Source organism: Pipistrellus kuhlii, unplaced genomic scaffold (assembly GCF_014108245.1).
Source record: "Pipistrellus kuhlii isolate mPipKuh1 unplaced genomic scaffold, mPipKuh1.p scaffold_m20_p_9, whole genome shotgun sequence".
Classification (NCBI taxonomy): Eukaryota; Metazoa; Chordata; class Mammalia; order Chiroptera; family Vespertilionidae; genus Pipistrellus; species Pipistrellus kuhlii.
Genome location: NW_023425595.1, coordinates 54,651,849 through 54,669,589, shown reverse-complemented (window position 1 = coordinate 54,669,589; position 17,741 = coordinate 54,651,849). Strand labels below are relative to the sequence as shown.

At 36.5% G+C, this 17,741-nt stretch overlaps 1 protein-coding gene across 19 annotated transcripts in view; it reads right to left on the bottom strand.

The window, feature by feature from the left end:
- Window positions 1-17,741, bottom strand: part of YAP1 (Yes1 associated transcriptional regulator) — a 106,677-nt gene that overhangs the window by 30,681 nt on the left and 58,255 nt on the right. For 7 of the 19 annotated variants that reach the window (XM_036426190.2, XM_036426195.2, XM_036426193.2 and 4 more), the window contains one exon: window positions 7,709-7,822. The exons of 7 other annotated variants lie outside the window; for them this stretch is intronic. In XM_036426190.2, the coding sequence (XP_036282083.1) occupies window positions 7,709-7,822 (114 nt within the window). Of the gene's footprint in view, window positions 1-7,702; window positions 7,823-17,741 lie in introns of all 19 variants that reach the window. 5 more of the 19 variants (XM_036426189.2, XM_036426194.2, XM_036426192.2 and 2 more) reach the window with 1 other exon arrangement.

The following is a 17,741-nucleotide window of genomic DNA, read 5'->3' as shown; positions in this document are numbered from 1 at the left end:
TTAAATGTCTACTCACCCTTGGTAAGAGATTGCTTATCACAACTGATAAACTATTTTTGCATCCTCCTCCTGAATTTAATAAAATAAAAAAAGAATAAACCTCAAGTGTTAAACTAATTTTGATATTCTATAATCTTAAGCAATAAAATATTCATTTTGGCAAGTGCCTGCTTTTCAAGTAAAAAAAAAAAAATGTAGAGAGCAACAATTAGAAATAATCTCTTAAAGTATGTTTTAAATCTGGCTTCAAGTAAGCCCATAACCTATAACTATACTTCAAATCAGCTTACACCAGGCTATCACACAACTATATAGAGCACCAACTTTAAGGCAGTCAAGCTGAACCCTGCTACAGTAAGCATGTCTAAACTCCTATGTGCTTCCTTAGGAGAGTTTGAGAGCACAGATAAACTATTCCAGCCAGCTCTGGCCTTCCCCCACCATGTGATAAGGCTTATCTTTAGATTAAAGGTTGCAAGATTTCCCTGTCTCCTCTTCAAAAGTAATTCCCAGCTGCGACCAGAGAACCAAAAACTAAACTTAAAATGGTATAATAAATAGTTCAAAAGTATCTCTGAAACCTCAATGAAATCAAATCTGTAGGCTATTGAGAAGTAACTTCAAGCCAGGATCCAAAGCAGTTAGCATATTGTATTAAATTAAGGACTGAAAATATCCTTAAAAGCATCCAGTATAATCCAGTCACATTTTACAGAACAGTCCAATTAAATCAACAGAAGTCAGGTATCTTTCTGAATCAGCTGGTTAGTAGGAGAACTTGAGTGTCTAACTCCCAATTGAGTAGGTAAATTTTTCTACATCATGGTTTAATTCTTTTGAATTCAATACATTAGGAGGTGATCAAAAGTAGATTTACAATTGTTCTTATGAAAAATAACATAATAAATAAAAGAAACTCAACTACTCACAACTGTAAACCCACTTTTGCCCTAACCTGTATATTAACTACCATGTAGAAAACAGGATGCTAGTTAACTTCTAACTGTAAATGTAAAAAAATAAATTTTTGGAGGGGGCACAAAATAAAATGCCAGTTCAAAGAAATGCCATAACTATTTTTTTCATTAGATAATGTACATTTAGAATACTATATGAAAGGCATTCAGAGAAGAGTGAACTGTAAACTGGTACAGTACTCAGAACTTTTAACACATGAAAAAAATGGAGAAATCACACTTAGAAAAGAATGCTTTTGGGATTAGAACTACATCAACAAATTTGAAGGGAAGTGAATTTCTGGGTAATAAAGGAGAACATATGTTCTGGTCATCAGAAGTTCCCTTAAGTAGAATGAACTGCCTTGTAATGCGGTAAGCTCCCAGTCAAAGGAGAGGTCAAAGCTGAGGTTGGAAGACAATCTCTGAGAACTATGACAGAGGTGAGGCATCCAGTCTGCTCTAATCACACACCATATAATTCTCCTGTGGAAGTAAAAACTCATTATTTTTGAGTAATATCCTCAAGATGAGTCACAATATAGTATGTTAGTAAATACATTACCCACAGTCATCTTTTTACATCTGAAATTTCCATATATTAGTATTTGTGAGTTGGGTGTATTTCTGAAATATTTCTTAAAATGTCTAGGTACAAAAGATCAAGTTCAGATTTTAATTCTGTCACATAACTATGTAAGCTTGGATTGGTCATAATTTCCCTAGATCTTAGAGGAGCTCAGATTTGGGGCAATATTCCCTACTTCTCCCAGCATTAAACACATACACACACACACACACACACAAAACATTATTGGGGAATCACAATGACTGGCATTTAGTGCCCAGGATACACCCCTACTCTTTTGAGAAATATTGATTAGAGGAATTATAAATTCCTCTTCAGGGCCAAATTCTGTGAGGTTTTTCTGTTAAAAATGTTTAGTTAGCAACAGCTCTTCTTACCTAAATCATAATGAAATATCTCCACCCCAATCCTCCTACATTGTAAGTAGTTGATAATATAGTCCACAACCAAATACTATACTGACCATAACTAGGAAAGATTATAAGAGGGTAAGGAAAACAAGAAACACAAAACTGTTTTATTGCATGGATATTAAAAAATTTACTTTAATAAAATTCAAATGATTTTATGTAGATAGAATGTAGATAGACATTCTATCTACACAAGGCTCCATTAATAGAGTTACAAGTTTAATTCCTATAGCTCTTAGTGTTTTCTTTTTCACACCTATAACAGAACAGACTTAAGAGATATTTAGTGGTCATTAGGTGCACTTTCATCAAAAGTAAAATATTACTCTAACAACTATCAGAAATATTTGGTCTTGAAGAGAAAGGTTAATGAATGCCTAAACAGTTGTAATAAACCTCTAATTATTTATGGAAAAATATTTAACTTTGATAAGATATGCTGAGCAACTTTTGGCTTTAGAACTTAAATTATATATAGATATATATTTACTTATACATATACATATACTTACTATATATTCTAATTTCATTTTTTAATATTTTAGGAAATGATCACACACACACACACACACACACACACACACATACACACAGAACATATAAAGTTTGGGGAAATTAAAACAAAGGACCAAAATCAACATCTGGATTTTAATCACCTTTGACATTTCCATGAACAAAATTTCTAGGCAATAAATTGTTATTAGGAATTAAAGGGTATTTTGTTTTTGCCATACTAAATTGTTCATTATTTCCTTTAAAATGCAAAAGTATGCTTTTAGTCTAAACTCTGATTCCAATATTTTATTTACACCAAAAATGTCTTTATCCCAGTGGTATTATCAGTACTTATTTCCAGAAATACAGATTGCTAATACTATCAATGTCCTTTTATATAAACAACAGGAACAACAACATTACATTAAAGATCAGTTCAATGACTATCAGTATTTGGGAGTAGATCTTTTATTGTGAAGAACAGAAATTCTAATATTTTGTGTTTTCATTAGCGCTTTTACTGAAAAAATATTCATATGACTATATCATAAAAAACAGTAATTTTGCAACATACAAGGAAATGTTTATATCTGAGACTCCATGTTTACAAGTATAAAATCTCTAGGAAAAGAGTGTTTATGTGAAATAATGTAATGGCCTGCATAATACTTAAGCATCAATTTTCTTTAATACAAGTTTAAAAAAATTCCTAATTCATAAAAACAAAAACAAAAACAAAAAAAAACCAAGCAAACAAAAGCCCTCTTTTTTCACCCAAAGTCAATAAGTATCAGTGAGTCCTTATTGCCACTTCATTTGTTATTAATTACTAATAAATTCTCTAAAATAATATAAATGTTGAAGATAATATTGGTTTTTAAATGTTAAACAAGAAAATCAGATTAAAAAGAACCAATCCAGTCTCCTTTAAATAATCAGGGTAGCACAGATACATAGCTAAGAAGAGGTAGAGAATAAATCAAAATCTGGTTTATCAACTTCTAGTCCAATTCCTTTTCCACTTGATAGGCACTATTCAGTTAAAACTGCAGCAAAGGAGACTAATGGTGAGGAAAGATGAATTCCAAAATCAGAAACAGTCCTGGCAGACCCCAAGGCTTCCCATATCAACCTAATGATGTGCTCAAAATTCCTTTTACTTGGCTTCTCTTAAATTACCTTGCAGCTAAATGCCTTGGGTTTCTGCTCATGCATAAGGCTTAGCCCTCCTGGCAAGATAATGCAGAGAATGATCACTCTAAAAAGACAAATGAACCTTATTTGGGGAGATGTATTTCCTATTAAGTCACTGACTTCATATGTTGCTTTCTTATAAAATGTCTGACTTGATGAGAGTGAAATGAGAGCAAGGGCAATTTCAATAGAGGGATAAAGTTTACCTGTGATAAAGAAATTTCTCCCTGTAGTCTACTGGCTCTCCTATGCGTGTGACCCTCTCCTACAGAATATCACTTTTAAAATTCTAATAATATTTTAAATTTTTAACAAAAAATAAAAATAACCAATCCACAAATTACTATTTAATTTCCTGAGATATATGGATTATTAACTTCATGCAAAACATGAAGAACTGATCAATTGTCCAACATAATCTAAAGTATCTGATAAAGAATCCTATCTAATAAGAGTAATATGTTAATTGACTATCACTCCAACATACAAGATGGCCACAGAGGAGGGTCACACCCATGTGGTCAAAGATGGCTGCCCCCATATGGACACAAGATGGCCACCACAAGATGGCTGGCAGGGGAAGGCAGTTGTGAGCGATCAGACCTGCAGGGGAGGAAAGTTGGGGGGTACCAGGCTTGCAGGGGAGGGCAGTTGGGGGAAGGGGGACCAGGCCTGCAGGGGAGGGCAGTTAGGGGTAATCTGGCCTTCAGGGGAGGGCAGTTGGGGGTGACCAGGCTGGTGGGGATGAGGGGGGGCAGTTAGGCATCGATCAGGCTGGCAGGGAAGTGGTTAGGGAGTGATCAGACTGGCAGTCAGAAGCAGTTAGGGACAATCAGGCAGGCAGGCAGGCAAGCAGTTGGGAGCCAGCAGTCCTGGACTGTGAGAGGGAGTGGGCCTAAACAGGCAGTCAGACATCACTTGAGGGGTCCCATATTGGAGAGGGTGCATGCTGGGCTGAGGGACACACACATATCCTGTGCATGAATTTTGTACACCGGGACTCTAGACCCATCTAATAAAAGAATAATATGCAAATTGTCCCATCTAATAAAAGAATAATATGCAAATTGACCATTACTACAACATACAAGATGGCTGCTCCCATGTCGCCACAAGATGGCCAGCAGAGGAGAGAAGTAGGGAGCGACCGGGCCTACAGGGAAGGGCAGTTGGTGGGAGATCCAGGCCTGCAGGGGAGAGCAATTTGGGGGGACCAGGCCTGCAGGGGAGAGCAATTAAGGTGGCAGGTGAGTGGTTAGGGAAAGATCAGGCTGGCAGGTGAGTGGTTAGGGGGTGATCAGACTGGCAGGCAGAAGCAGTTAGGGCAATCAGGAAGGCAGGCAGGCTAGCAGTTGGGAGCCAGCAGTCCTGTATTGTGAGAGGTATATCCAACTGCCTGTTTAGGCTTGATCAACCTTTACCTTAACTGAGCCTGTCTTTTTGCATCTATGATAACATACCCTTGAAGTGTCTGGGTAACTTGCAACTTCCTTTTTTCTGGACCTCCTGGGGCACAACCAAAAGTGCTGGGCACCAGGATACCACAAATTCCTTCAGTATCTTATTAATTGTTCCTGCAACTACCTAATTATGAGTCCATCATTTTACTTTTTATCCAATCCCAGGGGTTTCCCTGCTTTGCTTTATCACACCTCCTTAATCTATCACCAATGAATTTCATGTAACCCACCTATGTCTCTCCTTTGATTGCAATGTATAAATACAGATGTAACCCGCCATTCTCCGGAGCATTATCTCCGGATCCATTGAGGTTCTGCTTCCCGGCATATGTCGACAGTTTGGCGCAAATAAACTAATAAAAATTATTTATAAGTTTAAAAAAATAATTAAAAAAAGGACACAGGTCAACTTAATTCAAGCTAAGAATTTGCAAATATTTTAAATCAGATTTGGGGTATACAGGAAGGCAAACTCCCAAACCATAAAAAAATATCGTACTATTTGTTTGTGTCTGCATGGCTCAAAAGGTCAGAAAGGGGATAGTTTATGTTTTTTTGGCAGAGATAAAACACACTCCACTATAGAACCTCAGATTTCAAGGAAAACTCCTTCAAATTCAGCAGCTAACAGCTTGTCTCTATTCCCTGTCACTCTCGATCAGAAAAACCCACACTTTTTTCTCTTTCCTGCCCCCTTCCAGTTATACTTGAGCTCTCTGACTGAAAAGGTCTGGAACAGATTAAAAGTTGGACTACAAAATAAAAAGCTTTTGGCATGTTGTCAAGCCTGTCTGGAATACACATACACAGTGGGCCCGAGAAGGGAAACTAAAGGCACTAAGATAATTTTATTCAACTCTTTTTGGCATATCTAACTGTATGACTGTGTGTACGTATGTGTTGGAGGTAGAGGAGAAGCATTTTTTTTAATACTTTCTCTGATTAAAACAAAGGACCACGCTGTGTGTGTAACTAATGGATCTACTTGAAGCTCACAGCCAAGTTGTTTTATTTCACTGTTTAACTGAAAATACTTTAAAAAACAACTTTGTCCCAATTTCTGATTCTGCAGTTAGCTAAGAGTTAATCATCATCTTTCATAATAGTATGTTGGGGGTGGGGTGGAGGGTAAAAAAAACACCCACAGTACCATTTTAAAAAGATTCCAAAATGTGGACAAGTTGAATTCATTAAAGATGATTTAAGGAAACATGGCTGCTATCGTTCCAGTCTATACAAATGGCAACATTTATTAAATTCTCTACGTTAGTCGGTTTCCTGTTTCAACCACAAGAGCTTATTCAAGTATTAAACAGAATCTGAAGTTGCAAATTATTAACATGCCACGTTAACTTTTTTAACACCTAAGTAGGTCTTGAAGCTCATGAGGGTAGCATTTAAGGCAAACCGGGTATCTGTCAAAATGACAGTCTCTGTCCTGATCCCACCACTAACAGTACTTGAATAGGGGGTGCAAACCACAAAGCTGACCAGTTTAGGGCAAACCCCAATGTTGGGGCTGCTTAAAGGTATACATAAAGACATAGGAGAACAGTCATAACATTCCTGACAGGGAAGTTAATTTTACCCAACCAGCTCTGGGCTGTTCTCCCCGCCCTCCCCCAACCCCCGTTGTGTTCTGATGGCATTCACAGAGTTAATTCCTCTTTCCCATAAGGGCCCCACAGTTGTTGTTAGGTCAACCCCTGTAAAGCTTCAAAGGTTCCGTGTCCCCTCAGTCTGACCTACTCCGTGATCTGCACGTTGTTTTAATTTAGCTGCATTCAGTCCAAGACAAAAACTACGAAACCACAATGATCTGCTGCTTTTTAGAGTCATTTTTCCATGGCTTTGGAAAAATATCTCAGAAACCTAACTGAAGAAACTGAAAACAGTGAAGAAAAAAAAAAATTGGATAAAAAGGCAACAAAAGTGCTTGTACTATTATCAAAATGTGCACATTTGGGAGAGGAGTTTTCCTTTGTGCAAATTAGTGATTCTGTTGTGTAATTTGGAGAGGAATATGGCTTTGCTTTTTGTTTCCTAAACGTAAAACAAAAGACCATTACTAAAAAAAAGAAAGAAAGAAAGGAAAAAAAAGGAAGAAAAAGCCAGAAGAGACGGAGAAAATGTTGTCATTGATCTTATTTCTAGGGCAAGAGTATACCCCAACCCCTCATTTATGACAGAAAAGATTACAATACTCAGGCCACAAAATGATACCGATTACTTTCTGAAATTAGGCATAAGCAGACACCAGGTCACTGACAAAATCTGGTATCCCAGGTTTTAGATGCAATAAGATAGCCTGATTGTAACTGTAGAAAGATAATTTTAAACAAATCACTGTGTCTCCCAAAATGTGAAAGTCAGTGATTCTAGTTAGTCAGCCACCACAACATTCCCTCAAGCCCCTAAAAAGCTTAGACCTGAATTTCTCAAGTTTAAAGTGAAAGGTATAAAATAGTACTGGGAAACTTGGGTGAGCAGTCACTTTTTTAATACTATAAAGCAGTGCAATTTTATTTAAATGTACCTTCCTAAATTCACATACAAAAAATTATAATCAAAAATATCTAGAAAGGTTTTGAGATGAACCTTTACCAAAACGAGGGTCAAGCCTTGGGTCTAGCCAAGAGGTGGTCTTGTTCTTATGGTTTATATAGTAAATTTCTCCATCCTGAGTCATGGCTTGTTCCCATCCATCAGGAAGAGTACCTATAAATACAGAAAAAAAAAAAAAAATCATGGTTGGTTTTTATTTGGTGCACTTAAAAAAAAGTGGGAGTACTACTAATTAAAAATTAATAAAACAACTCATTAAAACAACCTATATAGCAGATTCTTCTCCACTAAAAAGAAACTACCATATAATAAAATCTACATCCCCAAAGACACAGATGAAAAAAAAAAAAGAAAAAAAAAAAGCCTTTCAAAAAAATCCCCTTGGAAGTCACAACCCAAGTAATTATTATTACTGTTAATACAAGACACAGAGTGTTACAGCTCAGGCACTGCCTGTCCGATCCAGTTTTGTGACAGTACCTTCCTGGGGACGCCCAGGTTCTTTCTAACAAGGAATACATGTGAGTGTTTTCAGAACATCTTAAGAATCATAAACAGTATGTTTAATATTATACCACACGTTAGCTGAGCTTGCCAAGCTTCATTTATCTCCATTATTTATGTGATGGGCTCACACCAAGGAAATTATAATAGAGAAAACTATAGTTGTGTGTGTTTTTTAAGCTTATTTTTAAGCAGCTCAAAAGTTGTTTCGAGGTAGGAGCTGTGGCTGGGAGTTGAAGTTTGTCGGTTTTGAAACAGGGTAGGTAGGTTAAGTGCTAAAAATGTTTTAAGGCAAATTTCTCAGAAGCAGCTGTAGAGTGAGGAAAAAAGCCTGGGAGATAAGACTAAGAAACATAGCCAATCTAAGATTATTCTATCTTTGTGAGGGTACAGAAGCTAGACAGTTGCTTTTGGTACGTAATGGCTATGAAAAAAAGCTATTAAACTACTAAATTCAAGCATAGTTCCTCCTCAATTCCTTTTCTCCCCCTTCCACTTTCCTTCCCCACCAGGAGTCTGGAGAGGAGTGTAAATTGGAAATAGAGTAAATGCCTAAATTTTTTCTATCAATGAACCCACACGAATTGAGTGCTTATTGTGTGCTAGTTGCTGTTCTAAACATATTAACTCATTTAATCCTTACAACAACCAATGACATAAACAGGAGCATTATCTACATTTTAATGAGGAAACTGAGGCACAATCTGGTACAACCTCACAAAGCTAGTTAGTGTTCAAGTGATACTCAAACCCAGCAGCCGAATTCCTGAGCCTTTGTTCTTTATTACTACACTAATGGCCTGATGCATCGATTCGTGCACATTGAAAGGAAATTAATTAGAAGAAATATTTTAATATCACTATCCACCTTTTCTCTATATCAGAGATTAAAGAAAATTAGTAAAATGTATATGAAAATATATAAGTTGATGACATAACAATAACAAAGGTATAAAAACAACAAAAAATGATATAAAAACGACATTGATAAAAATAATGACTGATAAATTGATTAAACTTATTCTAATATCTCCCTGAATACCGCATGAAGAGTAAAAACACTTTCGGAGTGCTTGACTAATTTCCCTTGTGATTAAGTATTTACAAGTTTAACTTGAACGTCACACCTCTTCAACTTTGATGGCCTGGTTCTTATTGAATAGAGAGGATTCCGACACGCGTAATTATTATTACTGGGAGAGTCCACGACATTGTGTGTTTAATAATTTTTCGTGAAGAAAACACCAAAAGGGCAGGAATAAAGTATTAGGTAGACTGTTCACTGTGAGCTTCAGAGAACCAGAATGATATCACATTGTGCCAAGTTGGTCTTCAGATACATTCTGTAGATAATGCTGGCTCCTTTCAGCTTCAGAGGTACACTGTGCCAATAGTTGTTCTTCAGACATATCCTGTCATCGATGTCGCTTTCTTTCAGCTTCAAAGGTACACTGTGCCATTAGTTGGTCTGCAGACCAACTGTCGATGATGCCGCTGTCAGCTTCAGAATGTCAACAAAAACAACCAAATTCACAATCCACAATGACAGATCAAAACACATGCGATTGGCGTCAGCAAGAGCTTTATATGCATCGCGCATGCACGAGTCAACATTCATTTCTAAATTGCCAGTGTGTGTCATATGTACAGGCAGTTGGTCGATCATATGGTCCGTCACTTAGACTTTTATATATATAGATTTCTTTTTATTCATGCCCCACATCTAAGACAACGGTTCTTACACAAAAACACGGTTCCTTTTTTTCTACATTGATAGTCCAAGACAGACTTATGAGTGATGCTGAATAATTAACTTTTGGTAAAACAGGCTATTCATACAAGCCCATGGACCCAAAGCCTAATTCTGGACCTGTTTCCTATGTATTAGGAATAGACTCATTTGTTACTAGACTGTTATCAAAAGATTTGCTTTGACGAGGGGCAAAATTCAGTTAGGAAATATAGATGCGTGAAATTCTAGAGAAGCCACTGGCGGAAGACAAGACCCGCCCCCAGGCCTGGATGTAGAGTTCTCTGTATATAATGCTAATCCTGCCCAGAGTTGGAATTTGCTGAAAGACACCCCATGTTTAGTAAAAGGTGAATGGAAGCAAAGTTGTCTTACACGTTCAAATCAAACCACTTTTCTCAGTAGCTTTCATGGCTACTCTGAGCTCTCTTTCCCCACAAGAAGGTAGAACCTCCAAAATTAGCGTTTTGTTACCACTCTCAATTATGAAGATGGCTTAAATGCAAAATCCTTTTGAAAAGAGTAATTAAAATTCTAAGTTCCTAAAATATGTTGATGAACAAGTCACTGGATGCTTTTGGAAGCCTCAACTCAATTCCAGTAGACATCATTATAGCCTCCAAACCTGATTGAATACATGGTGATTCTCTACCTTTTTAAAAAATAACATCACCCCTAACTGCTCACCCACTCCAGCCTGTAGATGCACTTACATTCTCTCTGATCTGGTCTAGTCCATCTCTAAGAACTCAGTCATCAATAGGTAGCACACTTTTACCTTACCCACACAGCTTCCTTCCTTGGCACCTGAGTTCTCAGCTCCTGCCCCATCCCTGTGTCTTCTATCCCACACCACCAGGATTTCGCCTCACAATATTACCTAATCAACTTTTATATGTCATTCAATGCCTTAAAAACATTTCCCTGGCTCTCTCTCCCATTAAAAAGTAAAGTGCCAGCTGGACTCATTTTTCTTTTCTTTAAAAAAAAAAAAATAATATATAAATATATATATATATATATATATATATATATATATATATATATATATATAAAATTGATTTTTTACAGAGAGGAAGAGATAGGGATAGAGAGTTAGAAACATCGATGAGAATCATCGATCAGCTGCCTCTTGCACACCCCCTACTGGAGATGTGCCCGCAACCAAGATACATGCCCTTGACCGGAATCGAACCCGGGACTCTTCAGTCCGTAAGCCGGTGCTCTATCCACTGAGCCAAACCGGCTTCGGCTGGACTCATTTTTCTTAGTAAGTCTTCACACACCCAATTCCCACCACCACTCCAACTTTTCCAAGAATTATGGCACCTCCTTGTATGTACTGTTGTGGTTATCACAGCCTTCCCTGCCCCTTACGAATGTACTCATCTTGCAAGAGAAAGAGCTCAAGTGTCACCATTTCAATTTAGTCCTCCCTGATTACCTCACACAAAATTATTACTTCCCTCTTCCACTCTGTATTAACATTTAACAGATAACACTGTAATTAACTTATTTACATGTCTGTCCTCCTGGCAACTCGTATTTTAACTTGTAGGCTAGTATCTGAGTAATTGCTCAATAAATATTTAATGGAAGAATGAAGGTCCTGTCTTGTAATACTTAGAACTTTCTATAAATGAGCTTAAAATTATGTAGTACATCTACTATTTTCAATTAATGTTTATGAACAGAATATGTGAATGTTATTAATCTAGTGCCTTTACTCTTTAAACTCTGCGTTCAAAAATGTATTCATTTTACATGTAAATTTCAAAAAAAAATGTTAAAAACTGCAGAAATGCATAATAAAAAAAAGCAAAAATGTCTTACAACTTACTCCCTGGAGGGAAACTAAACAGCTTCAATTTTGTGATAGGTTCTGGATTTTTCTTGTGTACATTCCACAACATATGCACACCACTGACATCATGCTCTACCTGCACCATACTGCTTTATGCCCTTGAGATAGTATGGGCATCTTTTCTTCATAGAACACATAGGTCTCTCATTCTTTTTAATGGTTTTATAGATCTTAACTGTATGGAGATATTAGAATTCATTTATCCCTTTCCACAGTATTGGATATATCAGAGTTGTTTCTAAATTTTTTTGCTGTTATAGTAGTTCAAGGTACAACTCCTGGGGTACCAAGGGCAGCAGCACCTCTATCACCCCTGGCTCCATTACTACCATCCACAATGGTGACATTATCACATCTAAATCTTCCATATGGCTCTCCGAACTAAGCACTGTTCTTATCCCTAACATACAGATGCACAGGGACTCAAGAGATGTTCCTCCTCTCCCCCCACTGATTCCTGCAATATTTTAAAAAATATATTTTTATTGATTTATTACAGAGAGGAAGGGAGAGGGATAGAAAGTCAGAAACATTGATGAGAGAGAAACATCGATCAGCTGCCTCCCGCACACCCCCTACTGGTGATGTCCACGCAGCCAAGGTACATGCCCTTGACCGGAATCGAACCTGGGACCTTTCAGTCTACAGGCCAACGCTTTATCCACTGAGCCAAACCGGTTTAGGCTAATATTTAAAACAAATAAAATACTCCAGGTCATAACAGTAAAGGTGACTCAACTTCTTGCTCTTGCCTAAGGACACTCTTGCATTAGTAATGACTAACAACCATCTGCAATTTCTAATCAAACAAGAAAGTCTTGATTACACCACAAGTTAGATGATCAATCTCTCCCTCTCACCTGTCACACAATTCAAGAATAAAGAAGTCACCTTCGGATGCTGAAAGTTTACTAAACACACCACTGAAAGTTTACTAAACATACCTGATGAGTAGTTCAAAGTATAGGATTATGAAGTTGTTTCCTTAGAATGCAACGAGCTGAAAAAATAGATGCAATGATCTTGTGAAGGTATCGAATTCTGATCAATTTCAGTTTTTTGACATTCTGGTCTCTTGTATTTATGCTGATTCATAAACTGTTCTTACTATACGCGAGGCATTGTTCGAAGATCTTTGTAAACAAATATTAACTTATTTAACAGCCCCATGACACAGGAACTATTATTATCCTCACTTTACAGATGAGGAAACCACAGCACAGAAAAACTGTCCAAGATTACTCCCCCAGGGTAGTAAGTGGCAGAGTTGAAATTCAACCCAGACAGTCCTAGTTTTCCAGAAACCATGTTCTTAAGTACCATACTGCAGATATGACAAACATTAGTCAAAAGTAGGGTTTTTAAAAAAGTTTTCTCTTCCTAGAACTTTCAGTCATATTGATGTAGATGATTCCTACCTCTTTAATGCTTCTCACAGCGTCAACAATGGTCTTTCTTCTCAACCTAACTAGACATCACAAAGTATGTCTAATATTTTAGAGGATCATACTTCTATGCAATTGCATCTGTTCCTCCAATAAAACTTTAATGTGGACTTGCACATTTTCATGACTAATTTTTAACAGCAGCCCCCAAATTGGTCTTAATCAACTGCAAATTAAACGTTGTATGTGTGCCAAGATCATCTTGCCTCTCCTCCTCTGAGAAAGTAGCTCTCTGACTTTCCAGAGCCCACAGGAAAATTTTTCAGATCTTTATTGGGTCATTCAAGGTCCTCTATAGTCAGGTATTACATAGACCTGTGTAGGTCTTGAAAGCGTTCATTGCTATTATTCAAAACCCTCCTCAGGACTCTGTCTTCTTTTGGTCCTTCAAACTTATCCTCGCCTCTCTCTAGGACTTCCCTGCAGGAAATCTAACCACCCTTCTTGCTTTGCTAACTTCTACTCAGCCCTCCCCAATGTGAATGCCACTTCCTCAAGAGGGCTTTGCCTAAAGTAATTTAGTAATTCATTCCACGTTAGTTCTCCCAGCTGCATGGCTTGTTCGCTCCTTTGTACTTCACGTTATTGGACTTCACAGATATGTTGATGGTGTGTGTGTGTGTGGCTGTGTTTGGGTTTTTTTTACAAACTGAAGGCAAGGCCCTACACCAGAAAAAAGATTAGGACTTGCTTTACTGAAACACACCTCACTGCAGTGGTGTGGAACCAAACACATAGTATATCCAAGGTCTGCCTGTACTTAGCAGTGTCATGAACTTTTACCTCCACAGACATTATCAATGTCCCAGACTGTCTCCTTCTGGCCTCCACTGTTTATAGCCACTGAACTTCAGTTCTATTCTCATGGTATTTCTGTGAAGCTTTTCTCAACTCTATCCTACCAGTAAAACTCTTCTCCACCTTGTCAACTGAAATTGTACTTTTGATTTTTTTGGGATTCTTACTGCAGATTGTCTTTGTGTTTCCACACTGAGTTAAATATATAGAACAGGTGGTATTATGAGAAGAATTTATCATTCTGCCCTAAAATAGAAAAAAAGAGTTGTTTTATTTCAAGAATGGAAATATTCAATTTCACAAGGTTGCTCAGGACAAAACGGCAACAGTAGAATCTGCATTTTACAAATTCCCAGGCAATTCCTCCACACATCACAAATTGAGTATCACTGACCTAGAATACAGAAAACTAATAAGGTTCACTTGTTTTATTAAACTCCTTTATAGAACTACCTACTATTAATTCTTTACCAATATAGCAAATAGACCATTCAATAGATTACTTGGTTAAAAAAAGATCACCTTTGATACATTAAATATAATTTTAGCCTTATTTTAAACTCTAGAAAGATAGCATAGTTAAGAGAAAACTGTAAAAGGTTTAGATTCAGACAGACCTTTGTTCAAAGCTTGGATCCATTATTTATTAGCCTTCTAACCCTGAGCAAACTCCTTAATCTGCTTGATGCTCACTTTCCTTGTCTAGAAAATGGAGATGAACACTCAAATTAATTGTTGAGAGGGTTAAAGTAGAAAGTGCTTGATGTAGGGTAGGCCTTACAGTAGGTACCTTTTTATTTATTTATTTATTTTTAAATCCTCACTCGAGGATATTTTTTCCATTGATTTTTAGAAAGAGTGGAAGGGAGGGAGGAAGAAAGAGAGTATCAATGTGAGAGATAAACAGAGATACACATTAATTGGTTGCCTCTGCATGTACCCCGACTGAGGCCGGGGGTCAAATCTGCAGCTCCGGTACCTACCCTTGACTGGGAATCAAACTCATGACCATCCAGTGTGGTAGCTGATGCCCTAACCACCGACCCATGCTGGCCAGGACCAATAAGCACTTTTTTAAAAAGTCCGTTCCTTACTCTTTCTTGGAATAGTTATGCCATTTTGTTGCAATAACATATTTAACTTACAAAACTCGTACAGTATAAGAAGGCAGGTTTATGAGAAAATATACCCAGGCCTCAAACATGAAATGATCAGCTAACAAAAACAGAGAACCAAATAAGGTTTTCCCTTCCATAAAAAAAGGACTCTAGAGAAGATTCATGTTTTTAATGGTCTCCCAAATTTTTCAGGACAAAATGCAAATTTCTCAGTTGATCACACAAAAATTTTTGTGGATATCCTCAGTCTCATCTTTCCACCATTCTACTAGTCATATGGTGCTGGGGGTTTCAGACCTCAGTTATCTCTCACTTACTGACTGTTCTCTTTCCCTTTCCTTTCCTTCAGCAATTTAACTCCTACTTATCTATTAAAATTCAGATCCTGAATCCAAACTTCTCACTACTTCCATCTCCATCACAATGGTCCATCCTTTCCTGAATTATTGCAACAGCCCTCTAATTTCCCCACTTTTATTTTATTTTTTTAAGTATTTTTATTGATTTCAGAAAGGAAAGGGAGGGAGGGATAGATCAGTGATGAGAGAGAATCATCAATTTGCTCCCTCCTGTGCAACCCCTAGTGGGGATCGACCCTGCAACCCAGGCATATGCCCTGACTGGGAATTGAACTGGTGACCTCTTGGTTCCTGGGCTCAACTGCCAAACTACACCAGACTGGGCTAATCTCCCCACTTAAAAAAAACAAATAACAACAACAAAAAAAAACCTACTCAGATTTTATCACTTTTGTGTTCAAAACCTCCAAGCCCCCCTGTCATATGGTTTCCGTGTTACTTTTCACTAACTCTGTTCTAGGTGCAGTGGATTCTGCTATTCCCCAAACATGCCTCAGCACCTTTGAATGGCCTGTTGTGTTAAGTATGACACATTCCTCCCCTTTCCCCCAGATATCTGCATGACAGTTCATTCAGATCTCTGCTCGAAAGACATCAATTACAGAGACCTTCACTGGAGAATCTATCCAAGATATCTCCCTTTAACAAGTTAGGTTTATTTTCCTCTTCCCATGTTAACTATCTGACACATATATTTGTTTATATTCTGTATTCTTGGGATTTAGAATAGTGCCTAGCACATATTAAGTATTCAATATTTGTTGAACAAATCAATAAACCTTTGACTTTTTAAAGATGTCTTCTCTACTCTCCTATTGATTCACGTGTTCCTCATCTATTTCCTCAACACTTGGTATGTAAAACAGTTTTTCCATATAATTATAGTGTTATAATTATATGGAAAAACTGTTTTAAACTGACTATTCTATGCTCCTGGCATACATTGCGTAGTACAATGGAGGGCATTTTTGTGGTATCAATGTTTTTGAAAGGAAACAATTCAATTGTCTCAAGATGAAACTATGAGACTTTGTGAAAAATCATTTTCCTGTTTGTCTGTTACAGCTGAATGAACTTCCTAGAGAAAAAAGCCAAGTATTAGCTCTGAGAGCTTTCTAATACACAGCTCTTCAGACTTTCTTCAGGCAACTTGATACTTCTTGATTTTAAGTTAATAACTTAGAATTTCAGTAAATACATTTATAAAAGATTAGCTTTCTGTTAAGCTTGTGTAGGCTTTAGAATGTGCAAACACAGCAATGACCTTTTGTTAAAATTTTAACCTAAAAGAAGTTTTACTACCTTCTTACCTTATTGAGATCAAAAGAAAATCTTATTTCGGAAAATTCTTGTCTATTGTTGCAGGATATTTTTCACTGCACTGATGCTGCCTATATATGGTAGTCTATGGATATCATTTTTAAAGAATTAGCATCTTAATCTTTCACACAAATATTCTTCTTATGAGTCATGTTATTGTAGCAATAGAGAAACTAGAAGGATTTAGAAATCAGTGGGGAAGACAAAAATAATATTCCAACATTTATCAAGAGAATAAAATAGGCATTTGGTCCATAAATGTAAATAATTTGTAATCTCTTTCTCATCCTCTCTATTCCAAAGCAAAATTTGCAAAATTCTACAAATAATCACAAAAAAAAAGTTGAATGACAGTTCTATTTTTAAGCATCACTATCTAAGAGAGCTGGTGGCAATGATCCTAATATATAAAACATTTTTTCTTTATACTCTTTAAATAATATCCTTTTACTCTTCTAAGTTAGATTGCTGGTTAAAATAAAAGAAGTTTATAATCTTTTCTTCGTTAGGTTCAGATATTTACACTAAAACCTTAGTAACTTTCTGAATTCAAATGAACTTACCAAACAATTACTTCAAATACTTTTAATAAATTTCTAAAAATATTTATTCTTTAATGTTATTCTATATATCTTTTCTTATGTTATAATATAATTTCTAAAATAAGCTAAAAGGGCAGGTTATAAACTGAAATAAGCAAGCAAATAACATATATGAACATCACACTCCCTAACACATTTGACATTTAAATTATTTTGGATATTATAATTACCAAATTGAAATGATCTTTTCAAAAATGGAACAGCATAAAAAATACTGCTATGAAGCTACTGAAAAACCAAGTAACTTTAAACATCCACCTTTCAATTAATTTGGTTTCTTCGTTAAAGGAATGAAAAATGTAATAGATTGTA